The sequence below is a fragment of the Arachis ipaensis genome, chromosome B5 (assembly GCF_059453495.1).
Source record: "Arachis ipaensis isolate K30076 ecotype BB chromosome B5, ASM5945349v1, whole genome shotgun sequence".
NCBI lineage: Eukaryota > Viridiplantae > Streptophyta > Magnoliopsida > Fabales > Fabaceae > Arachis > Arachis ipaensis.
Genome location: NC_142440.1, coordinates 158,560,278 through 158,586,905, shown reverse-complemented (window position 1 = coordinate 158,586,905; position 26,628 = coordinate 158,560,278). Strand labels below are relative to the sequence as shown.

The following is a 26,628-nucleotide window of genomic DNA, read 5'->3' as shown; positions in this document are numbered from 1 at the left end:
AGGATTTGAATACTAGGCGTGCAACTTTCTCTGATAATGTTGATGGAAATGATGTGGTAATAGATTCTTGCTAAAACCGAGAGATTATTTATTTTAATTTTTTATTAATAATACAAGTTCGTAGATAATAACTTTTGTTTCGGGCAAATTCATCTTAATGAAAATATTACTCACCAGTTTTCACCTTTTTCCTGTTAAGTTTCTAGATGGCCCCAATCAAGGTGAAAACATATGAGTGATAGTAAGATAACAAAAAGTACTGATTAAGAACATTGCATCTATCTAAGTGAGACTTAAGTAGGAAGAAAATAGCATAACCACCTTTAGATGAACAGTGTCTTAAGAGGGCATCAATAGAAGATTTGAGTTGAACAAGAAACCGAAAATTTTACATTTGATACACAATGAATAACATGTAATATTTTGTTTCCCTTTTCTGACTTACAGTTACAATTCACATCTATTGCTTTGAGACTTTCACATACACACACACACACACACACTCAAGAATCATGTGAAGATGATGAACTCCGTAGCAGTGCCTTGTCATCTTCATGCGTCGGTGGTCGTCGAGGCTCAACCCCGTTCTCATTCTCAGCTTCTGAACTAGTAGATGGTTTTGCACCAGTGGTAATCATATTTTTCAACCAAGAAGCTTGAAATCTAGGTGATGCTGATGCTCCTCCTCTGTTTGAATTAGGGGACTCTGGTGGAGCACCATTTCTGACATTATTGGTAAGACCTACAAGGAACCGTAATGCTACTTTGCTTGCCGATACAACCTCTGTCTTGGCTTGCCTCAACTGCAGTAACCGAAAATTGTTATCAGTATATTTTTCTCAAACCATGGCAAAATAACAAACATGTTTTGATGATACAATTCCCAGAAATATTATCTTTGACAAAACACCATGTTATGAGTGGATTTTGAAATTTGTTTCTTACACGTATTGCTGTATTTCCAGCCACTTCCATAGCAGTGTCACCAGCATTCGCAAACCTATTAACCCAACCTGTCATGAAAAGTGAAAACCATTTAAAAAAAAAAAACCAACTTGAAGCAATATTCCACAACATGGATCTAAAACCTCCACCTCTCAGCGTATCAATCCACAATGGGAAGTGGCACATTATCTAGCCAATCAATCCAAAGCCACCTAAGTACCTCCTCACACCCTTCCCTATAATATGAATGATTTTTAACTAGATATTTCCCAACTTGCTGTCCCTATATTCAGAAGATAAAGGCAGATGCAACCCAAGCCAACAGCATTTCTGTTGTTCAAGAGAAACAACAGAAATGCAAACTAATATTTAAGTTTGGCACACATTCTATCATGTTAAACTAATAAGAAAGTTAATGAATAGTCCTAAATATTTCTAAGGCATCTTTACTTCTAATACTTTTCATGCATATTACCGAGTCATCTTTTAGCAACCAAAAAAGCCAAATACATATCATATAAGTAGCATTACAGTTACGTGTTTACCTGGAAGTTTTGGAACACCAAGCCTCTCACAGAATTCATCGCAGAAGTGGTTGCAGTTTTTGGCCAATAGATCGTACGAACACCCAGGCCACTCTCTACTGAGTTCTCTCAATATTTGATTTACCTTGAAAATGGAACAACTTGTTTTCCCTAGAACAATAAATTCTCGGTATGTGTACATTGGATTTTTTCCAGAAGGGCAACTAAAAACTCCAGTACCTTGCTCACAGAATCCAAATGACCATTCATCTTCACCATAAACCTGTGTCAGCAGAACACACAATCCTAATAAGTCAGCATGTGACAAAATAAAACACAGGTTTCCATTACAATTTTCCAAGAAAATATGTATGTGCAGCATTGAATTTTTTGACAGTTTGCAAAAATGTAACCATTTTCCAGGATGTATGGGACACAGGTATGGCAACTTGGAGTCATAGCTTAGCTTTAAAGCATGCATGCATCAGTTATGGTAATCAATGTCCAATTGTCCATAATCCATATCTCAATTTATTCTCCATGCTTTTACAGCCATGCACTCTACAGAGCTAAAGACAACCCATAAACACTTCACTCCCAAAATAATCTAATATGAAACGTCTAGAATTAACACCTAGTATTTCTCTAACAACCAAATTTATCCATAGAATTAGGAGCTATATAGTTATACTACAAACAAGCCAATCACAAACTGTTTCTCAATCAGAAAAGAATTACTAAGTAAAGATTAAATCTAATCACAAAACAGTAGTGTGAGTCACATATTGAGCCAATTACAATTCGGTATTAACAGTCTCTAATGAACAATTCAATTACTACACATGAATCAAGAACAAACAGAGAAAGACACAAGAAAAAAAAAAAGAGAAAAAACCAGATCCAATCTACAGTGACAAAAAAGCCACCGACAAAAAGAAGAAAGAATTAAGACCTGAACGGCGCTGTGGAAGATGCCACCGAGACCAATCCCGTCCTTGAAGATCTTGTTGATCTGAACAATGGTGCTGTTCGTCTTCTCCGATCCACTATTCGTCACATCGTATATATGCAGTATCACATCCGTCATCTTCTTCTTCTTCTTCTTCTTCTTCTTTTCTTTCTTCACAACAAACCCAAACAAAAACTCTAACTTCACACAACCTCACTTCCCCTTTCTCTCTCTATACTCTCAGGTTCTCTCTCAGAAACGATTCGATTCAAGAATCACCAACAACAAAAACATAAACTACAGCAAGTATTCTTCTTTCTCTTTCTCTCAGATTTGAATCGAAGCAAGATTCCTCCTCGGGATTCTGGAAAACCCTTTCAATCTTTTCACACACAAACTGCAATTTTAGAAGATTTTTCGCTCTCTGAATTTTTATATTTTTTAGAGGGAGGGAACAAATAGAGAGAAAGAGAGAGTGTGTGTGTAAAATAGAACAAGGCTAAGATATCTAAATTGAAAAAATAAAAAAATAAAAAAAAATGAATGGCTGAAAATACATTTTTACCCCTAATGGGAAGGTGAAATTACGAATTATACCCTTTTCTTTACAGCTGGCGGCTACAGTGGGGACGTGTTTGGCTAATGATAAGTTGGAGTGGGAGAGAAAATGTGGGGTCCCACTTGGTCATGCAGGGCATTATTAATGGTCACACAAACAGTGCGGCTAGTGTTCATTGAAATGACGATAATACCCTTTGTTTTTTTCTATTTGTTGACCGTTGTGGAGGCAAAAGTATTGGTTAGTTGATGGACAATTCGGTCAGATAAAGAGGGAAAATGTGGTGTGGTTAATTCATTAATTAATGATTTTTAATGTTATTAAAATAAATGTTTATATTATAACTAACAATGATAGTGTTTAAGGATATGTATGGTGTGTATTAGTCAATTATTTTGGTGATCAGTGTCATTGTCATGTCAACATTCATTTGATTAATTGCGATTTTTTCAGTGTTAAAAGGAGGTCATATTTGTGCATTTGTTTAGTGATATGGCAATGACACCAAAGATAATAATATCGATAATGTTAGAAAGATGAAAATAAATAATTGTAATTTATTTTTATTCGGTAGGTCAGGTATCGGACAATTTGGATTAGTGTTCTGGTTGATGAGGGGGAGATCTCGCCTGGTCGTAAGTTATCGGGTTGGAGTAGACGACGCCTCGAGCACTTCGTGTGAGGAGGGGGTGTCACCTGCAAAGACACTCCGACGCTCTAGTCAGCAAAGTGTGCAGGCGAAAAAGGTCGAATGGTATGATACGGATCAACCCTCTTCTTGCGTTCTTGCGCCAAAGATCTTACCATTTCCGGAGTAATTGGAGTTACATCTATTTTTCGATTTCCATTCAAGAGTTCTTATGTATTTCCACGCCCCCTTTCGAGACTCCGAAAATTGGACAAATTCCTTTTTCTTAGGAACACATACAAGATTCGTCACCACAATAGGGGTAACCCCGCCGTTAACTACTTCAATTTTATAGTAAAATACATGCCCTACTAAGAAAAAGACAGAATTTGTAACTCCTTGGGAAAGGGTAAGACCTTTCCCATATATACCGTGTCAAAGATGGGCCCTGCAAGGACAGGCCCATAATCTTCGATGCTTCCTTCGCACAGCTGTAGCAAAGTTGTCAGGGACGCGTGTTCGGGTCGGCGACTGACCGCCTCACTCCTAACCGTCCGGATCGAGTGGTGCTCGGGTCGGGTTTGGGCCAAGCCGTAACAATTTTATTTAATATTTATTAATTATTGATAAATGTTAAATTTTGACAATTTTTTTAATTTATTTTGATTACTAAATATTTCCAAAACTATATATAACAATACTTAAGAAAAAACTATTGCATGTTCTAAAAGATTTAGACTTGTTTTATACTTTAATCTATTAGTAAGAATGACATGTTAGGTAAAAATTAGTTTTGTCATAAAAAAATTACTGATATGTCATATTATTAATGAATAATATATAATTCATACAATAATATCTTATATTAAATATTTAAATATTAGTATATATATTTTTGGTAAACCATAAACAATGAAATTTAAAGTAAGACTTTCATGTACATTACCTAAATGGCCAAATTTCTCACGACTAAACAAACATTATCGATCACTAGTTTTTCTTTCTTTTATCACTTAGGAGCCGTGCGAGATGAAAGTCTCATGTACGATTTTGAATGAAAGAAAGAAGTGATGAATCTTTTTTTTGACTTTGACTCTCCCACTCCAGTCTTTATTTTTTTTTCTGTTATTCCGAAAGTAGCTGCTTCAATTTCAGTACAATACTTAAATATTTATTGTTGTTAACATATATAATATATTGATTAGTAATTACAATCATTTAAGAGTAACACATGCTTAATCTCTATAATATGTAAATAAGGTGTTATTATTAGTTCATAGTTACACTGCCAAAAAGATAGAGACGACCCTACTTCTTTTTATTGAAAACATGTTGAAGTGAAAAGAGAATGACCTCACCATATATATAGAAGCTTAATTGCTATACATACAACACCTCATTATATGGAATGTGACATCTCTTCAACTTGTCACAATTATTCAATGCACAAATGTCCCATTTACACATGCTCAGCAATTTAATATATATCAACATGTCACATCTTTCCCATTTATTTTTGTTCTCTTTTTTTCTTCTTCTTATTTTTAGCTAATTTTGTTCTTCATATGTGAACTTATCTTGTTTTGTTCTTTTTGGAAGTTGCTTAGCTTGTTGATGTTAACTGCTAAGCATAGTCATATATATATGTTGTAATTGGATTACATAGAAAAAAACTAATGTAAATCAACATAAGAAGATTTGATTAAACAGGTTATAGAATAACCAAGTTGGGTTGGTCTAGTGGTTAGCTCACTAGTCCGCTTAAGCAAGTGTCGGGGGTTCGAATCCCGCCTTGTGCATGCAGCAACCCATTGGCCAGCGGCAAACCCTTAAATGGAGCTCAGTACCGCGACGGATTAGTCCTTGACCTGCCGGGTTGGGGGATACCGTGGGAAACCAAACAGGTTATAGAATCTAATTAATTATTGCAGCTGTCATGCTTTGGTTATTGAGCTGCTTGCCGTGACTTGAGCCTTTAGCAACTCCAAAAGTTAATGCTAGATCTTGATTAGCCTAATACTAAATTTTTTATTTTGTGACACTTAAATTAATTGGTCTCATATAATAATAATAATAGAGGCAGTGTAAAAAAGAATAAAATCCAATCCCATGTAACCGAAGAAGCATTTGATTTAACTAGATTTAGGTCCAGTTTGGATAACCAATTTAATTAAACTTCTTTTAATAAAATAACTTAAATAATAAATGATTCTGTTAAGAGTAACTTATAAATAAGTTATTTTGTGTTTGGATTTTTAACTTTAAAAGTATTTATTTTATAGAAATGTGATGAAAAGTAGAAGTATTATAAGAGAAGTCATTTTTTTAACTTCTCTATAAACTCCTAAATAACTTCTTAGAAAGTTACAATTTAGTTTTAAAAATTACACCAGACATTAATAAACGGGCTTAGTTCAGTTTCTCCTTATCCTATTTCTCATATGTATTATGTATATATAAACATGTACATGTGACCAATATATTATACTATTATAGATAAATATTTTACATATTCACTGCTTCTTCCATTTGTTTTTGTTTGATAATGATTACTTATTAGTGAAGCTTATATAAAAGGAGTGGAGTAAATGACTCTATTAAATATTAATGACCAACCCCACTTGCAAAATTAGCAGCATTTCACAGAGTTTATTAGCTTTATTGACTTGAAGGCACTGAAATAGAAGGGGAAAAAAAGTTGTTTGTTAACCTATTAGTAATTTAATCTTTAAATGTTGACAAATACAAAAAAAAAAAAAAGTGTGGTACCAACTATGGGTGAGCATAGGTCGGTTCAGTTCGGTTTGGTTCGAATTTATTGTTTGGTTCGAATTTATAGTGAAATTAGAATCGAACCGATTAAAATGTAATTAGTTCGGTTTGATTTGGATTGCATTTTTTTGTATATGTATCCGAAGCAAACCAAACCGATTAAAAACGGATTGGTTCAGTTCGGGTAATTGGGTACCCGATAATTTTGAAATTCATAAAAAAAAAAACAAATTTTTATCTTAAAAATTAACAAGTACAATAAACATGTAACATCAATAGAAATAATCTAAACATGTTAAACACCAAATACATTAAAAATTAAACTCCTTAAAATCCAAACATATTAATAATGTATAATCATTGTCTAATGGAAAAGTCATATATAATTTTTTATTTTTTATTATTTAATTAATATATGATCGGGTTCGCGGGTTGGTTCGGGTTCCGCACCCCTAAAACCGATACCCGAACCAATCATCAACAAAAACCATCAGTTTAATTCGAGTTGAACTTGATTACCCGTTGGTTTCAGAACCAATTTAATTAGTTCGGTTCGGATTCGGACGGATAATGTTTTCTAGTTGTGTTTATATAATACAGAATATTGTGCCAACTCAAATTTTATTTATTGTTTGATGGAATATGAATTTAATTTAAATAACATTTATATTATATTTAATAGCAGATAAAATATCATAGAATAGAGAAATAACATTATTGCATAACTATAGTTCTACGCAGTTTTCACAATTTGTTTGTAGGTGGTTCCACTTGAGCTTCTATTTAATAGATTTTGTTAACATGTTTTTGATCTTTCTAATTAACCTTTTTTTTCCTATTAGACCCAAATAGAAGAACCTTTCTATCAAATACTATTAGGCAGTGTTTGAAAAGCTCATCTCTTAAATTAATGTAAAGAAATAAAGTTGGGCAAAAACAGGTCAATGATTTAGCAATTGATGGAAATGCTTCTTTGAAAAATTTAAAGGAGAACAAATCACTAATAATAATAAGGTTGCTATCTTTTGATAGAGCGGAAATTGCTCCTTCATTCATGGCCTCATGTATGATAACATTATTCTTAATATAAAGTAATTATCAGAAATTAGATTCATGATTTCATGACAACTGTTCATCTTTCAACTGAAGCAGAAGAAGGTTATACTTATATCATAGACAAGGTTTCAATAGTATGAAGCTTAAAACATGATGAAAAATTGAAAACAAAGATTACTCTAACATTTGTATCACAAACTATAAGTAAATGCAGCTAACTATGATTATCTCTTTATAAATCTGATACTTTTTTAGTACATCAGCAAGAATTTGCAACATTTGTAGCATGTTTGATCCTATCTCTCTATCTGCCTTCATTGGTCATTAGTTGAGAAAAAACCTGGCTAGAACTTATGTCAGAATAGCCTTTATCAGAATCATCTTCAGTTCTTGTGCTGCTAGAAGCATTCCCGGGAACAATCGTCGCAGTCGCGTTATCCGGTTCACCTTGTTGTCCATTTTCTTGGAGCTGAAGCAAGTACTCCAAATTCCACAACACATCACCCATGCTTGGCCTATCAACACCATACTCAGCCAAACATTTCTCTGCTGTTTCCCCGAATTTCTTCAATGAACTCTCCTTGATTTGTCCAACAAGACGCGGATCAATGATTTGTTCAAGCATTCCCTTCTTCTGACATTCAAGTGCCCATTCTGCTAAATTCACCTGTTCCCTGTCAAGTTGTGGATCAACAGCAGGTCTAGCACACAGCACCTCGAAAAGCACAACGCCGAATGAGTACACATCTGACTTATCCGTGAGTTGCTGCCTCCGGAAATACTCTGGATCAAGATAACCAAAACTACCCTTGACATTAGTACTCACATGAGTTTCATTGATACATGGCCCTGATCTTGATAGACCAAAATCAGCAACCTTGGCCACATAATTCTCATCAAGCAAGATATTGGTTGATTTGATGTCCCGGTGAATGATTCCTTGCGCGAAACCAGTGTGAAGATAATGCAGACCTCTAGCCGCGCCAATGCATATCTCGAGTCGCTGCTTCCAGGACAAAGGTGGATGTGCTGAAGAGCCATACAAATGCTTCTTAAGTGGTCCTTTCTCCACATACTCATAAACAAGAATCATTTCTGAATGTTCTTCACAGTATCCAACCAGCGAAACAAGATGGCGATGGCGAATCTTGGACAAAATAGTTATTTCAGTCTGGAATTCCGGAAGGCCCTGCCTTGATCCTGGCATCCCTCTCTTGACAGCAACCTTTAACTTGTCCCTGAGAACTCCTTTATAAACCATGCCAAAACCTCCAGACCCTATAATCAAAGTTCTATCAAAATTGTTTGTTGCTAATTGAATCTCAGCAAAAGGGATCTTCAAACCAAGATAACCATAAGAACCAGGAGATGGAAAAGCTACAGCTTCAGACATTCTACTTTGTGAACTCCCTCCAAACATGCGCAACGGCGTCCACACTACACTTTCTACTGATCTTTCTCTTGGTTTCTTCCTCTTGCATTTGACAATAAGCAAAATAGCAGCTACAACTAGAACCAAAACAATAGTCCCTCCAACAATTGAGCCTACCAAAACCCAAATCCTCTTCTTCCTCGGCGAAACATGCGAATCCATGACATTAACCATCTTCAATATCTCTGCTCCATTCAGTATGGCATTCTTCCTCATTGAACTGCTAAGATCAGAAGGGCCAACACTTATCTGAATAACACCCGAATCATCAGAATCTGCAATGAAATCCACATAGACTGGAGATGCAAGTGCGTGGAATGTAAGGGATGACAGATCAACATCCTTATATGCAGAGTAGTTGTTGATATACACATCAAAGTAAAGCAAATTAAGAGCAGGACTAACAATATCACAGAAATGCAACCGAATCAAGTGTCGAACGCCACCGGAAGCCACCGGAAAATTCCATGTTATGTTGAACTGTGAAGCTAAGGTGGACTGATTCATATTCATCTCCTGAGCAGTCATATAAACATTATCCGGCGCAATCTCTCGGGTTGCACCTCCCTTCTGATAATTGGGGGTGTGAGTGGTAACTGCAGCCTTAGCTGCTTCCTTTAAGACAAGAAAATCCTCATCAGGGATCCAAGTCCTCCAAAGGGTATCATTAAAAGGGGTTAATTTCAAACCCCCAACATTGATCCTATGAACAGTTTCAAAAACCTGATTTGAGAAGTTCTTGTACTCCTCAACACCAGAGGCACTAACAAACCTAGCTCCAAAATCTAAAAGAAAATCATCAGGGGCAGAAAAAACTTCCACAGCATTGACAAATCCAAAACCAGAATTCCTCAAAGGCCTAAACATAATTTCAAGAAAATCAGACTCTGATTTCAAAATGAACTCTTTAATCATTGCATCATCATTATTTGGCTTGAAATTGAACCTACTGAGAACCAAATTCCCATCAACCAAGACACTAAAGTTTGCAGATTTAAGATCATGACCTTGTGCCTTAAAAGGTGAGAAATGAAAACGAACCAAGTGAGTGCCGTTTTTCCTCATGCTGAACCTGTAGCCACCATTGTTGGTGAAAACTCTTGCAGTGTGATACAAAGATGGCAACTTTGGATTTGGGTTTTGGTTTCTGAGAGGAAAGGATTTGCCAGAAGAGAGAAAGTTTGAGCCTTGGTTGGTACCATCATCACCAATGAAAATCCTGTTGAAGAATGAAGCATTGTTCTGTGATCCACAGCTTAGGAGGTAGTTGTCTATAGGAGTAAAAGAAGAAGAGAATGGGATCATGAAAAGAAGAAGAATGAAGGGTATGATAATAATGATAACAAGCTTTTGAGTATCCATGGAAATTGAATTTAATTTTAAGGCCTTTTGTTGTGTATGGAACTCACATGGAAGAAGAAGCAGCCATGAAGATCATTTTTTTGGAGTGAAAGGAAACATGGAGATAAAGACAAACAACAGTGACAGATAGGTATCTGAAGATTTTGCAGTGGATGAATTTATTAAGAGAGAAGAAACAGTGTCACCATGAATTTTCGGTTGCTCTAAGTCAAAGATGTTGTCCCTACTCCCTACCTTCATTTTAAGAAATTAATAAAAAAAAAAAAATCATTTTTGTTGAATGTTTCATACGAATTATGTCTTTCCAATGCAAACTGAAGTAACTGTACTAGATTCAGATTGGTTTTGTTTTTCTGTTTCTTAGATCTTGTAGGTCCTTTTACTGAAGTATTAGAATATAAAAAAGGTTTATATTTTCCTATAGTTTATTTGTTAATGAATATCTATCATCTACTTGGTGCAATTTTTTAGTCAGTTATAGTGGTCATTCGGAAAGATGGTTTAATATTAGGGTCTTTATACTGTACAGATAAAAATTTGTACAGGTTTACAGAAATTCTATTTTAACCATAATTTTTTTGACATTCTATTTTAACCATAATTTTTTTGACATGTGTCCATCTTTTGTCTTGTAAATAAAAAGTTGGTTCATAACTTGACTTTGAAGCCTGGAAATAAAACAAGCCTATTTATTTCAAAATTTGTGTAGAGTTCACCTACAAATACATTGATTTTTATACAAGTGTTTCAATAATTGATAGCATTGTTTATTTTATTTTGTTAATCCAAATAACCCAATAATTTTTTTCTTAGTATTTTATAATAATTTTGATCTTACATTTAAATATATATTTGACATTTTTTACGGGCATATTAGTAAATTCAAAATTTATAATGTTAGAATAAATAAAATTATGACATAACATAATATTTATTATTATAAATACTGATTTGATAAAAATTATTTTAAATTATAATTTATATTATACAAAGTATTGGAATAATTTAAATTATAGGTTTTATATTTATAAATCTAAATGAATATAGTAAAAAAATTAAAAAATATTAGATGAATAAATTATTTTTATAATCAAATTTAAAAAGTTTTTTTTTCTTATGTGCCTCCTCCTTATTGTTAACTTAAGGTGGTTTATATCGTGTTACAAAATTATTAAACTAATTTGATTTAACTTAAGTATCAAACCAACTTGGTGTAATTATGTAATATCACCATATAATTATTTTCCAAAAAAAATGTGATACTCATATTACTATCCACTACAAATATTTTTATTGCAGATGATCAATGCGATTTTTTTTAAGGTTCTTTAAGAACAACTAAAATTAAATAAATAGTCAAATTAATCTCTATAAAAGATTATTTGTTCTTTAAATTAGTTCTTGAAAATTTTTTTTAATCAAATTCGTTCTTTAAAGATTTTAAATTAATCATGTTAGTTTTTTTGTCACTTTGTTTATTGATGGTATCAAAATTTATTAATGTAACATATTAAGTGACATTCTAACATACGCATATGAGTCTTAATTAACTATTAACATTATTAGTTTATGAAATTAGATTAAATCAACCCAAAATTAAAGGATTTCAATGCCTCAAGTTTTCTCCTCAATTAGATTTTGATTTGATCTAATTTCATAAACTAATAATGTTAATAATCAATTAAAACTCCTAAATATATGTTGGATGTCATTTAATATGTTATATCAACAAACAAAATCATTTAATTTAATCTAATTAATACAGTTGTTACGGAAAAAAAATTAAAACTAATATAAAAAAAATAAAACTAATATAAAAGAAAAGGCCTAGTACAGTGCTTCTTTTATTCATAGTTGACAAGTGCTTATTCGTAATTTATAAAAGGCGTAGTGCTACATTCTATCAAGGCATGCCACCACAGGGTGTTTTGTTGGTTTGCTAGTTAATGTGCTATTTATTATATATATTATATATATACACAATTAAATTATTTTATATTTATTTAATTTAATTTTAGTTTTATATTCATTTTTTAATTTATAATTCTTTAAAATTTATATAATTATTAAAATAAATATTAAATATTTTAATATTTACATTTACATATTAAAATATTAGTAAAAATATTTATTTTAAATTTTTTAGAATATTGAATCAAGTAGTAGGTCTTCGAGAATTTTAACTTTGGACTAATTAGTAGGACATATAATTATCACCATTAAATTTCATATGATAAATTGACAGAGGAACATAATGTATCCACCGTTTACTATCATGAGGACCAAATTGGTACTTTATTTTTTTTAAGGGCTAATTAATCCGAAGTTGAAAACTTCAAGGACCTAATAGTCACTTTACTCAACTTTTTACTATTTTATATTTTTTATTTATGTAGGACCGGTTCTACTAATTTATCTATTAAACCAATAAACTAATGAACTAATAAACTAATGAACCAATAACTTGATTGGTTCGATTTCGGCTCTGAAAATTATGGCTTCGGCAACTCTTTCCCTATCAGAAAAGTTGCGATTCAGCCGTCCTATTAGGAATACAGAAGGTTTTGGTTGAGGAAAATTGAGACAATTCTTACGTTAATTTCTAATTTCTAATTTTTAATTTTTATGAGTAAAGGTACGCATTCGCACTATAATATATATTCTTAATGATTTAATATGGATGATCTTGAGATTAAAAAATTTTAGAAAAATTCTAATATATATATATATATTAATTAGAACAAATATAATTAAAGCGACTAATGTAATAATATAAATAATAAATAAAATATATAAATTTTGTTCGTTATTATTTTAGTCAAATATAACAATAGAATCTAATAATTTTGATTATTTTTAAAGAACATTCTAAAAAAATTATGTTGATTATTTTTAATTATATTTTGACAAATATTTTTGTAATGAATCATACCATGAATATTATTTTTTTATATGTATCTAGATTTATAGATATAAAAAATATATCATGATTTTTTAATTTTAACAGTATAGATTTTGAATTTATTAATATATTTATAGAAAAAAAGATGTAAAATGTATATTTAACTACGAGACTAAAATTATTATAAAATATTGAAACAAAAGTTTATTGAGTTATTTGAATTAACAGAATTAAATAAATACTGCAATTGTTTTAAGAGACATGTATAAAAGCCAATTAATATGTATTCATATTATATGTGAACGTGAACAAGCTTTCAATATTAATAAATAGACTTGCTTCGTCTTCAGACTTCAAAGCCAAAGCTGAAAACCAACTTTCATTCACAAAAGGATAGACACGTGTCAAAAATTGTATGAACAAAAAAGAATCTCTTTAACTCTATACAAATTTACATCTGTATATTATAACTGTCCTTAATATTATTAATGAAATTGTTTCACATCAACTAAGTGTAAATTATCTTTATAAATGTAAGAATCCATCAAAAAAACAAAAGTGGTGTATGTGAAAATTATTTATAGGATAAATTATATTTTTTCTTGAAATTTACTAAAAATTTTAAAAATATTCTTAAGTTTTATTTTGTTTTAATTTTATTCTAAAAATTTTCAATTTGCATCAAATATATTTGTGATGGTTAATTTTTTAAAAAATTTAGGACCAATTCAACAATAATTTTATAAGAACAATCATCAACACAAGAAAACTAAAGATAGTTGTTATGTACTATTCTTAGATTAATATTAAATTTTTTGAAAATATAACTGTCAAAAGGTATATTTGATACAAAAGATTTTAGAAATAAAATTAAAATAAAATAAATTTTAAAATTATTTTTCAAATTTTTAATAAATTTTAAAGAAAAAAAAAAGATACTTTACATATTTAATGTTAACTTGGTATTAAAGAATAATGTTGCGTGGTACTAAGACCTAGTTTGGATAAATAGTTTGATTAAATTCTTTTTGAAAAAATAGCTTAAATAATAAATAATTATATTAAAAGTAGCTTATAAATAAGTTATTTTGTGTTTGAATTTTTAGTTTTAAAAGTGCTTATTTTAAAAGAAATGTAATAAAAAGTAGTAGTATAATGAGAGAAGTCTTTTTTTTAACTTCTCTATAAACTCCTAAATAGCTTCTTAGAAATCTGCAATTTGATTTTGAAAATTGCACCAAACATAAATACTACTACTTTTCATAAGTCAAAAGCTCAAAAAAATTATTTTTAAAGCTTTCGAAATGGACCCTAATTATAAAACACTTTTAAGGGAATATAATAAATTTTCTAAACATTTAAAACAATTTAAATGCCAAAATTGTGTGTAGGTATTCAAAATTTCAATTATTGCTAAATATTGCTGTGATTTAGTTTCAAAGGTGAGGGTGAATAAGAAAGGTCAACAATGTATAGAATTAGTGCATTGCATTGTAACATGGATGATAGGATCACATACTGGTCTATATACATGAATCAACATTTATTAATTAATTAATTCATGTTATAGTCTTATATAAATATAGTAGTATATACTGATGACTATTAAGTACTTAAGTAGTGGAAGACTGAGTGGTGGAGATTTAGGTTTGAGTCTAGTTAGCAATCATAGTTTGGCTGGCTGCTTCTCTATGAAGTGGTTGTAATCACAGTTTTAAGAAATTTTGATTATTAAGCATAACTGGCTGTACTCCATTATAGGGTATTCTAGCTTATCACAATTTAATTTCTATAATTTGGTATTATTATTATTATTATTATTATTATTATTATTAGAGTAATTACCCAAATCAGTCCCCGATGATTTTAGAATCGGACATTTTAGTCCCCAAGAAAAATTAATACACGGATCAGTCCCCAAGGTTTTACTCCGGCAGACAAATCAGTCCCCAGTTCATTTTCCGGCAGAATAATTACCCAGATCAGTCCCCAAAGATTTTAAAAACGGACATTTTAGTCCCCAAGAAAAACTAATGTACAAATCAATCCCCAACGTTTCTCTCTGTTAGACATAATAGTCCCCCATCCAAAAATAAATAAAATAAAATAATTATTATTATTAATTACACAATAATATTGTACTATATTTTTTGTATTTTTTAGACAAAAATAATGATAAATTTATTCATTAAATTTATATATATATATATATAGTCACTCAATAACAATAATAATAATAATAATAATAATAATAATAATAATAATAATAATAATAATAATAATAATAATAATAATAATAATAATAATAATAATAATAATAATAAAATGATTAGAGATTATTTTACAAGAAATTCAAAGTTAAAATCATTTGATATTTTTATATTTAATATAATCAAAAAATGTCCTAGGTAAAAAAAATTATATATGTTTATATTAAAAAATATGTATTAAAACAAAATATTTTAATTTGAATTTATATTAAATACATATTTTTTTTAATACAAACATATTTTTTAAAATAGTACATCTTTTAATTATATTAAATACAAAAATATCAAATAATTTTAACCTTGATTTTTTTAAAAATAATCTCTAATAATTTTATTTATTATTATTATTATTAATTACATAATAATATTATACCATGATTTTTTGTATTTTCTAGATAAAAATAATGATAAATTTATTTATTAAATTCTTTTATATATATATATATATATATATATATATATATATATCACTCAATAATAATAATAATAATCAATAAAATTATTAGAGATTATTTTATAAGAAATTTAAGGTTAAAACCATTTGATATTTTTGTATTTAATATAATCAAAAGATGTACTATTTTAAAAAATATGTTTGTATTAAAAAAATATGTATTTAATATAAATTTAAATTAAAATATTTTGTTTTAATACATATTTTTTAATATAAATATATATAATTTTTTTTACATAAGACATCTTTTGATTATATTAAATACAAAAATATCAAATGATTTTAACTTTGAATTTCTTATAAAATAATATCTAATAATTTTATTATTATTATTATTATTGAGTGACTATATATATATATATATATATTATATAAGAATTTAATGAATAAATTTATCATTATTTTTGTCTAAAAAATACAAAAAATATAGTACAATATTATTGTGCAATTAATAATAATAATTATTTTATTTTATTTTATTTTTAGACGGAGGACTATTATGTCTAACAGAGAGAAACATTGGGGATTGATTTGTACATTAGTTTTTCTTGGGGACTAAAATATCCGTTTTTGAAATCTTTGGGGACTGATCTGGATAATTACTCTACCGAAAAATAAACTGGGAATTGATTTGTCTGTCGGAGTAAAACCTTAGCCACTAATCTGTGTATTAATTTTCCTTGGGGACTAAAATATCTGATTCTAAAATCATTGGGGACTGATTTGGGTAATTACTCTAATAATAATAAAAGAAGTGCAACCCTTTCAAGCAAACCAACATGAAGCTCCTGCAACATTCTGCCACTCGCACCGCCCTCGTTCATCGTCTCCGTCACCGCAGTCCCCTTTTCCTCAGCAGAGGCGCCGACCTCGGCACTGCTCCTGTCATCGTCGTCGATGTCACCCCGCGGAAAGCCGCTCTGCCGAAGACCCCATGATAAAAGCGGTTCTGCTTGAATCTTTGAAAGTTGTTCTGATTTCCCCACTATTGTTGCGATTTGCTACTTTCTTTGCAATGAGCGTACTTGATTTTCTGGATTTAGAGTTATTTTTTTATTGAATTTCTGGATTTGAATTTTGAATTCCTGCTTGATCTGCAATTTCTGTTGATTCTTCTTGTTGCTGTTGTGGTTGAAATTCAAAATTGAAATCTGATTCTTCTTCTTCATCATCAATTTCATATTCTGGACTTGATGATTTGTGAACTGATCTTGTGAAATTGAATTTGTGATCTGTTGTTGGATTTGTTGCTAAATTGCTTGTTGAATCTGAATTTGCATCGATTTGGCCTCTCTTTTCTTGAATTTCTGTTGATGCTGCTGCAATTTCTTGTTCTGTTGATAGCTGAGATTTGGTTGCTTCTTGATCGATTTGTGGCTGTTGCTGTTGTTGCCTTAGTCTAGCTTTAATCTTCCCACTCAATTTTCCATTCTGCAACTTCATTCCAGCAAATTTCTGGCAAGATTGAACGCATATTCGGTTGGTAGCGATGATAGAATGGGATTTCGAATGTTCCCAAATTGGCAAATGGATTGAGCGCCTTCCATAACTGAAACCATCTCAGAGCTTTCCCTTTCAAACCTTTCCCCACCTCTATGAATCTCTGCTCCTCAGTTGTTTCTCTAGCGTTCCAGTATTGCACAGTACATATTGTCCACCAATGTTAGAACCCCTCTTCGAGTTAGGGAGAGAAACTCCAAATTCAACCAAGTTCAGTATCAATTCATTAATTCCTTATGATACATTGATGAAAGTCTCTTATTTGTACTCTTAAAAGACTAATTCTTATGGGCTTAACTAGTACCTTTCCTAATATTAAATCGTAACATAATTCCTTTTGTTTTGTCTGTGTTCTTTCCTTCTTGTTCTGCTTTTCATTCTTGGTGCCCTTCTGGTAGTTATCTAGTAGAATTGTTGGCATATTGATCGCCTTCAGCATTTACTTCCAAATCTTCCTCAGAGGGTTCATCTTTGTTCAGAATCTCAAATTTTGATGCATAATTTTTCTTTGGTGCATAATTATTACTGCTGTGGTTCTGCTCCGACTGACTAAGCCCAGCAGCACGCTGCTATCATGGTGGTTGTTCCGGCTTTCCGTAGCAGCTCCTCCCTTAGCATTTTCATCCACTTCACTGGTTTTGATGGGCACCTTGGTATTCACTTTGGATTCCTTTCCCAAGGCATAAAACGCAGGCACCAGCTTCTTTCTCAGTTCTACTTCCACACAAATTCGAACAAAACTTTCTTCTTGACTGAACAGGTGAGTTCATTGACTCTTAGCATAGTTCCAAGCGTCTTCTCTACCTTCCATTAGAAATATTGCAACTTTCTGAACTTCAATTTCCTGGGAGATAAACAAGGGTTTCATCTTTGAATGTGGAAGTAGTAATCCCTGTCATCCATGGACCATTGATCAAAGCATGAGCATGATCATCATAACTTGAAAAGTAAACTAGGAAGAAACCTCCTTCCAAATCCATAACACGAATGGCTTCCTTCTTCATCCATCTTTCCATAGCCTGTAGATTAATCCTTTTTAAGAGATATGATTTTTTATTTTAAATTTAAAAGAATGAAGATTTAAAATGCCAAATCTGAAAATAATTTTTATAATTTAATAACCGAAAAAGGCTGATTCATATTGATTACCTAGTTGTACGGAATATAAAATACTAGCTAACAAATACAAGTTTGTGCTGTGTAAGGAAGTAATATAAGTATAACGATAAATAAAAGAAACTCTAGGCTTATGTGATCTTTTCTCCTATTTTTTCTACAGTTTGCATATCACCTGAGATTAACATAGTTATAAACCTATTTCATTAGGTGAATTCTATCAAACCTCTTCGAAAATAACATGTAACTTACCTTTTTTAATGTGTCAAATTTTAATTGAGATGGTAATGATATAATTTCTTAAAATATAAAAACCTCACTTCCATTAATTGAAGCAACTTTTCACTCCTCCATTCTTTCTTCATCGCATAGCTTCCGTCCTTCTAAACATGGCCGTCGTTGTCGTGACAAGAAGCACCAACGTCGTCATCATCATTTCTTAACAACGTTGTTAAATTCTTGTCGTCCGTAACTTTGCCGTCCTTTCCAATATAGCCAGTACTGACTTTATCGTTATCTCTTATCTTCTCACTCGAACCTTCTTTCCGCAGTAATTAATGATTAGTTTGGTTATTAAATTTTTTTATTAAAAAATATATTTTTATTTAATTACATGATAGAACATATACTCGTATAATATAATAAAATAAAATCTATTCAGAGTACTTAAAAGTATAATTAAAATCAGGAACATATAAATATAATAATAAAATTTGTATCTTAAACAAATAAACATATCTTTTATCATACATAATTTATTAAAAATAAATAAATAAACGGTTAATATTAATAACAATCCAACTTTCTTACAAGTATTTTTTATAGTATTTTTATTCTTTTAAATTTTAATTTATTAGTACTTCATTATTTACTTAATAATTAAACAAATTATTTTTATAAAAAATTATTTTTTGTATTATCCTAAAGAAGAGACCAATATAACAGTTTAAAAAATAATATAAAAATAATATTTTAAATAAAAAATAGTTAATATTAAAATTTTTAAATGTAAAAATAAATTATATAAATATTTAAGAGATAAATATAAAATACATGCCTAAAATAAATAAAACAGACGAAAATAATTTTTTATTTCTCAAGAGTATTTCTATTTATATGTTTCATTTATTTTAGACATGTATTTTATATTTATCTCTTAAATATTTATATAATTTATTTTTGTATTTAAAAATTTTAATATTAAATATTTTTTATTTAAAATATTATTTTTACGTTATTTTTTTAAATTGTTATATTAGTCTTCTTTTTAAGATATTACAAAAAATAATTTTTCATAAAAATAATTTGTTTAATCATTAATTAAATAATAAAGTACTAATAAATTAAAAATTAAAAGAATAAAATATTATAAAAAATATGGTAAGAAAGTTGAATTTTATTATTTTAAATTTTTGTTATTAATTCTAACAATTTATTCAATTTTTTAAAATAATTTATGTATGATAAAGTATATATTTACTTATTTAGAGTACAAATTTTACTATTATATTTATATGTTCATAATTTTAATTATATTTTAAGTACTCTAAATAGATTTATTTTATTATATTATATTTTACATATGAATATATGTTCTATTATGTAATTAAATAAAGATATTTTTTCAATAAAAAATTTAATAACCAAACTAACCATTATTTATGTTAGTAAGGTGTGATCCACAGCAGAAAGAGGGAATTCAACGACGTAACTAAGGAATGATGCACTCTAAAAAAAGAGATTGCGTTATAGGGCAGTAGATGACGACGACGTCAGCGCTTCTAACTTCTTATCACGACGGCGACGGCGATGCTCGAAAGGATCGAAGGTCCGCGATGAAGAAAGAATTGAGGAATACAATGGAAAGGTGCTTCAATTAACGGGAGTGAGATTTTGATATTTTAAGAAATTATATCATTACCATCTCAAATAATAAATTACAAAATAACCCAATTATGGTTAAGATAATGACCAATTAAAATTTGACACATGACATGTTATTTTGAAGGGGTCGGGTAGGATTCACCATTTTATTATAATGATAGCGACATAAATAATAGTGTATGGAAATATAAATATTTAAAAATATACATATAAAAATAAATATGAAATTTAATTTATTTATTTAGAAAAAAATGTTTGGTACAAATCATATGATTATATGAATTCCAAATTCAGTAATTTTGATGGGATATTGTAGCAAGATGAAGAAAACATATTTATTGTCTTCAATGTAATTTTAAACTTTTTAAGTGATTGTAACTTTGTAAGTTTGAAACACACTTAGACTTCAATGTGTTCTTACTTATTTCGTGCTGCTTCCAACTAACAGGTCCATGCGCATTTTTAACAATTTCACGGGTGCTTGTTGCAAGTACTAAAGTTTGAGTAATGATTAGAAGTTCTAATCTATTCTATTAATTAGTTTTTTAATATTTAAATAGTAAAAATTTAAATATACATTTTTTTAAAGCATTAGATTAAAAGTTTAATTTACTTTTTGTATTTGATGCAACTCAAATTGTTGCAGATTAAACTATCATTGTAAAATTTTAGTATTTATTTTATAAATTAAATACGTAAAATATCAAAAGATTATAATTTTTATAAAATCTGTTAACTTATTTAAAATTATAATATTAAAAAATAATTTTTTTAGTGAATTTAGTAAATTTTTAATAATAAAAATAAAAAAATGAGAAGTTGCAATTTAGATATTTTTTTTAAAAGATTTTGTTTTCTTAAAAAAATATTTTTTATATAATAAATAAATAAAAAAATATTTTTATATTGTTATGTCCAAACATAATTAATAAATAAAAAAAAATGAAATATCTAAATATAAAATTATTTTTATTTTTTTATAAGATTTTTTAAAAGAAGATATGTCCAAACATAATTAATAAATAAAAAAATATTTTTACAATGAGATATCTAAATATAAAATTAATTTTATTTTCTTATAGTCACCAAAAAAAATTTTATTTTCTTATAAGATCTTTAAAAAATTAATTTAAAAAAAAAATCTTTCTTGAAAGATAATCTATCTAAACAAGCCCTAATATATATAGAGGTTTTGTTCAGTAACTAGCAAAAAGAAACCCTGGTTTAGGCGTCTCTTCTGAGATCTGAATCATGGGTGAGATTGATCGATGGGCAGACATCCATCCAGACATATTGAACGAAATTACAAAGCGGTTCCATTCCTACGACGACCACATCCCACTTCCACTGGTTTGCAAGGAATGGAACCTCAAACTTGTAAGCAACGAAATTCCGTGGTTACTGTTACCTGAAGAAACTTTCAAGGCTAGTTTTGATGAAGAGGAGGAGATCTACAGTCTCATGCATTTACCTGTTACCGATGAAGACATACTTGAGACTAAGGTTCTTGAAGAGAAGGGAGTCTACCATGCCATGCTGCCAGGTATGGAGATGCTGGACATCCTCATTCGTGGTTCCTGTTATGGATGGTTGATCACCCTAACAATATCCGAAGGTATGATGCAAATGTTAAACCCATTTACAAAGATGCATTTCGATCTTCCTCCACTGTCAACTTTTCCCAATATAGTTGAGTATAATCCTGGAGACGATGAATATACTTTTTGGGATTTTCGCGACAAAATCTCTAGCCTAGACCGCGATGGTATGCACAAGATCCAAGTTTGGAAGGTGGTCATAAATTCAGCTCCTAACAATGATAACAAAGATTTTATGGCGGTGGCTATATATGGACAGCTCAAAAGATTAGCCTTTTACAAACCTAACAATAATAGATGGTCAGACTTCACAAGAAACATAGACTTCGAAGATGTCATGTTTTTTAAAGAGAAGATATATGCAGTAGACTATGATGGCCAGCTATACGAATTTGATACAAACACAGAATCAGGGACTATGGGAGGAATCTACGCTGCACCTCCGACTGGGTTTACCGCATCCACTTTTCAGCTGAAGTATCTGATTGGATGTGACAATGGAAACATACTGATGTTGGTAAGACATTTTGGTACATTGAGGGGCACAGAGAAGGAACTCGAGACAAAGAAATTTGATATCTATGAATTGAGAAAAGGTTCCAAAAAATGGTCAAGATTACATAGTTTAGGGAATTTCATAGTTTTGATCGGACTCAATTCCAGCGTCCAGATGTTACCTACCAATTTTCTAGGTAAAGGAAATCAAATTTACTACACAGATGACTTAATAGAGCTGAAATCAACAGACATTCCTTCCACACGTGACATTGGCATCTTCGACTTGAAGGATACAAGTTTTCGAAGAATATTACGGGATGTCAAGTTTTTCTGTCCTCCTGTTTGGTGTTATCCCAATCAACATCTCTAGATTTTTCAGTGTCTCTCTTCTCTCATGTAGTTACTCTTGTTATTCAGTTTTTTGGAATTAACTAGTGTATGTTGACAAATACATAAAATTATATAAATTTTTTTTATTAAATATTAAATAAAAAATATATATAGTAATTATTATAAATATTTTATAATTTAAAAATATTAAAAATAATTAATATTTATTTTAATCAATTTGAATTGGTTGAATAGTCATTTTATTTGTCCGTTTAAACAAATATTTTGAGTTCAAATCTCATCTTGTGTATATAACAATCCATTAATTAACGACAAACCCTTGATAAATAGTGCATTAATATGTGATGGATTAATTCTCGACTTGTCGAGTTAAAAAATCCGTAGAAAAAAATTATATTGGTATTTAAAATAGATTAATTTCTCATTAATAGCAATACTTATAGACTTTTGTCTTTGTTAAAATTTACATAAGACAATTTTATTTGTTGATATCGTATTCATTTTTTAAGTTAAAACAATATGATCAACATTGTTACTTGTTGAAAGTTCACTTTTGATGAAATGATTTTTAAATTTTTTAATTTATAAACTTATATCATTACAAAAGTTATTAGATCGATTAATATTTTTTGGTAATATAATGTACCGAAACACCATTGTTGAGTAGTAATAAGTGTGAAAAGAAACTAATAACAACTTTTGTTATTCAATATATAATTTATTCTATTGAAAACTAAATTAATATTTCTTGAATTGGTAAATACATTTTCTTCTAATTTTTTATACCATTTTTTTGACAATATTTACCATTAAAAAATAGCAAATGACCATACTATCCTACAATATATATGATGTATAAAATAATTTTTATCTTAAAATTAATTATAGTTAATGAGATAAAATTTAAAATATTTTTTATTTTTTTACTCAAATATAAATTTAAATTTAGAATTGATTAACAACTCATCCTTTTTTAATTTCAATAACAAAAATAAAATTGATTAGATACAAAATATTCAACATTTAATAATTTCAATCATTTAAATTTTAGTTACCAAAAATTGGGTTGAAAATTAATTATAAACTTAATAATCAATAATATATTATATTAGTATATAAATAATAATATTTAATATATTAATTATTTTTTTTGACAGAACTAATGTATAATCTATTGAGGATTGATTTATTATCCAAAAATTTTTTCATAAATTTTGTAATATGTAAAATAATGATCTTATTTTTTATTATTATTTAAAAATTACTCATAATTTTTTAATTATATAATTAACTTAATTAATAACCTTTATTATTTCTTTTATACTAAAAAAGTATCAATTTATACTATTTACATATTTTTTGTTGTTAATAAATAAGTAGGTATTTACACTACTATACTTATTATCTTAGATGATGACTTAAGTTATTTATTTTATATATTAAATAATATTTTGAATGTTAAATTCATTAAATATTAAGATGAAAAAATTATTCAATAAATTATATAAATAAATTATATAAATAGTCATTACAGAAAAAAAAAATATTTATCATAAATAATAATTTTTGATATATATAGTGTCATGTATATATTAGGATTATCTATTTTAATTATGTGAGTGATTATTGTTATTTTTTATTTTTTTGTTATATTAGTAAATAATATTTAAAACTAAAAAAATAATTTATTTTTTAATTTGAATTAAAAAAATTTTGTAAATATATTCAACTTTTACATATACTAAGTGTTATAATATTAAATAGTATAGTATTTGTTATAATAATGGCTCAAAATATTAATTCAAGATATATTTGGGTCTAGTGAGACCTAAATGTAAGTAAGATCAACCTTAAAGGCCCATTGTTAGGTTCCAAATTCGACTTAGGTCTATTGCCTTAAAGGTCATCCAATGCAGATGAAGTCCATGTGTCCCCTCTTAAATCAACTCAAATTGGATCTCTGTTGCTAGTTAGGTATGGTAACGGATACTCAGGAGAGTGTGACAAGGAAAAATTCAAATTGGAGGCAGAAATTAGGGTAACTAAATTCAAGAAATGAATTTATTTATATATAAATTAGGATAAGTTAGTAATTTTATATTCGCGTGTATTTAATAAGTTTTATGGGACAGGTACTTGTGTCCGTGTTCCCATTAGGAGTGGCAAACGGGGAAGCCCACCCTGTCCTGCCAAAAGTCCGCCATCTGACGGATTGGACCGCTCCGCCTAGTGAGGCGGTCCTAAATTCTTCCTCCGCCCTGTCTAACGGTAGGCTGGCGGGTTAGCGGGCTAAGCCCGCCAAATCTTTCTTTTTTTTTTATAAATCATTAAATATTAAACAATGTATATAATTTCACAACTATTTTAATAAATTTATAATTTCTAAAGATATAAAAAATATAATTTCTAAATTCACAAATATTAAAGTCTTTATAATTATAAATATATAATAAACATAATTATAAACCAAATTTTTTAAAACAAAATAATAAAACTAATATTGTCCAAAATAAAATAAATATTGTCCAAAAAATATAATTAAACATCTTCAAATTTATAATCAATCAAACATAAAACATAATCTAAAATATAACTTAGAATATCTTCGATTATTATTTTTATCCTCTTGTAGATCAATAACATCACTGAATTTTATAAAAAAAATGACCTTGACAAAAAACCGCTTGGTCCGGTAGAAAAGTCTGTCCGCCTCGCCCCACCAAAACCTGTCAAAACCCACGAATTATATATATATATTTTATTTTGTAGAGATTTATAATTTTTTTTATCGACGATATTAGTAGTTATAGAAAAATTTTTACTTCCAAATAAACTTATAAACAATTAAAAACAAAATTAGTTGCAATTTTTTGATAATTTATTTAGTTTTTAGTTTAAATTAAAATTAAATTATATATTTAATTTATATTTATTTGTTTATCCTAATAATTGTATATAATAGATAATATATTTAACGGTCCGACTAGGTATCCTTTAAAAGTGGTCCTTTAATAAGCCTTTTATTACAATAATTTAAAAAAATTAAAATAAATATATCTAAATAGATTTAGTGTTTTTTTAAAATTAAATATACATCCAAAATATAAACTAAATAAAATTAAAATTTAAAATTTAAAATTTAAAATTCAAAATTTAAAATTTTTATTTCAGTTTTAGCATTTTTAATTATTAACAGATTATCATTTAAATACATATTCAAAAATTAAATTAAGTAAAATTGAAGATTTTAATTTTAAAATTCAAAAAATAAATTTTAAGGATTTTAATTATTAACCCACACATCTAAAGTCCCTAAAAAATATCATATTTTAAACTAATATGTTAGATATACTTTTATTGAATAAAATCTAAAAAAATTAGCTTAATTATTCATTTTAATAATTTTGAAAACGATAGTAAAAAAATAAGAAATATTAGATGTGTTTTTATCGAATAAAATATAAAAAAATTAGTTTTATTTTTAAGGTTTAAATTTAAATTTTGGATTTATGATTTTGGATGTGTTTTAAACATATTTTGTATATAAGTCAATAATTTTAGATGTGTAATAAATGAAAAATAACCAATATTTACAAACATACATTTTAATCATTTTAAAAGCATTAATGTTCAAATAAATAACGATAAAATTCAACAAATAATAAAAAAATGAGAAATATTAGATGAATTTTATCGAATAAGATATAAAAAATTTAATTTTATATTTAATGTTTAAATTTAAATTTCTGATTTATGATTTTGGATGTGTTTCAGAAATATTTTTTGTATCACTTAATAATTTTAGATGTGTTACAATTGAAAACAAAA

General features: G+C 28.5%; 3 protein-coding genes across 4 annotated transcripts; 1 reads left to right on the top strand and 2 right to left on the bottom strand.

The window, feature by feature from the left end:
- Positions 1-300: 300 nt before the first annotated feature.
- LOC107644877 (deSI-like protein At4g17486) lies at positions 301-2,913 on the bottom strand. Its single transcript, XM_016348825.3, has 4 exons — positions 2,422-2,913; positions 1,491-1,752; positions 946-1,013; positions 301-803 (listed from the first exon to the last, which is right to left on the bottom strand). The coding sequence occupies exons 1-4, from the start codon at positions 2,554-2,556 to the stop codon at positions 504-506; spliced, it is 765 nt and encodes a 254-aa protein (XP_016204311.1). The 5' UTR covers positions 2,557-2,913; the 3' UTR covers positions 301-503.
- A 4,601-nt stretch (positions 2,914-7,514) lies between these two features.
- LOC107644875 (Protein kinase superfamily protein) lies at positions 7,515-10,484 on the bottom strand. 2 transcript variants are annotated; one of them, XM_016348824.3, is made up of 2 exons: positions 9,907-10,359; positions 7,515-9,480 (listed from the first exon to the last, which is right to left on the bottom strand). In XM_016348824.3, the coding sequence occupies exons 1-2, from the start codon at positions 10,225-10,227 to the stop codon at positions 7,738-7,740; spliced, it is 2,064 nt and encodes a 687-aa protein (XP_016204310.1). In that variant the 5' UTR covers positions 10,228-10,359; the 3' UTR covers positions 7,515-7,737. The 2 variants fall into 2 exon arrangements, with proteins under 2 accessions (XP_016204310.1, XP_016204309.1); XM_016348823.3 differs by having other exon boundaries at positions 7,515-10,484.
- An 11,120-nt stretch (positions 10,485-21,604) lies between these two features.
- On the top strand, positions 21,605-22,819 carry LOC107641535 (putative F-box protein At2g33200). The gene has a single exon (XM_016345021.2). The coding sequence runs from the start codon at positions 21,605-21,607 to the stop codon at positions 22,817-22,819; it is 1,215 nt and encodes a 404-aa protein (XP_016200507.2).
- Positions 22,820-26,628: the final 3,809 nt, after the last annotated feature.

What these genes read in the sequence shown, in the direction of transcription:
- LOC107644877 (XM_016348825.3), bottom strand. Translation starts at nt 2,556, where the DNA reads ATGACGGATGTGATACTGCATATATACGATGTGACGAATAGTGGATCG. An exon ending in TCTTCCACAGCGCCGTTCAG is followed by an intron (nt 1,753 to 2,421) that starts GTCTTAATTCTT and finishes CTGCTGACACAG; the next exon opens with GTTTATGGTGAAGATGAATG. An exon ending in CTGGAAATACAGCAATACGT is followed by an intron (nt 804 to 945) that starts GTAAGAAACAAA and finishes CGGTTACTGCAG; the next exon opens with TTGAGGCAAGCCAAGACAGA.
- LOC107644875 (XM_016348823.3), bottom strand. Translation starts at nt 10,227, where the DNA reads ATGGATACTCAAAAGCTTGTTATCATTATTATCATACCCTTCATTCTT.
- LOC107641535 (XM_016345021.2), top strand. Translation starts at nt 21,605, where the DNA reads ATGGGTGAGATTGATCGATGGGCAGACATCCATCCAGACATATTGAAC.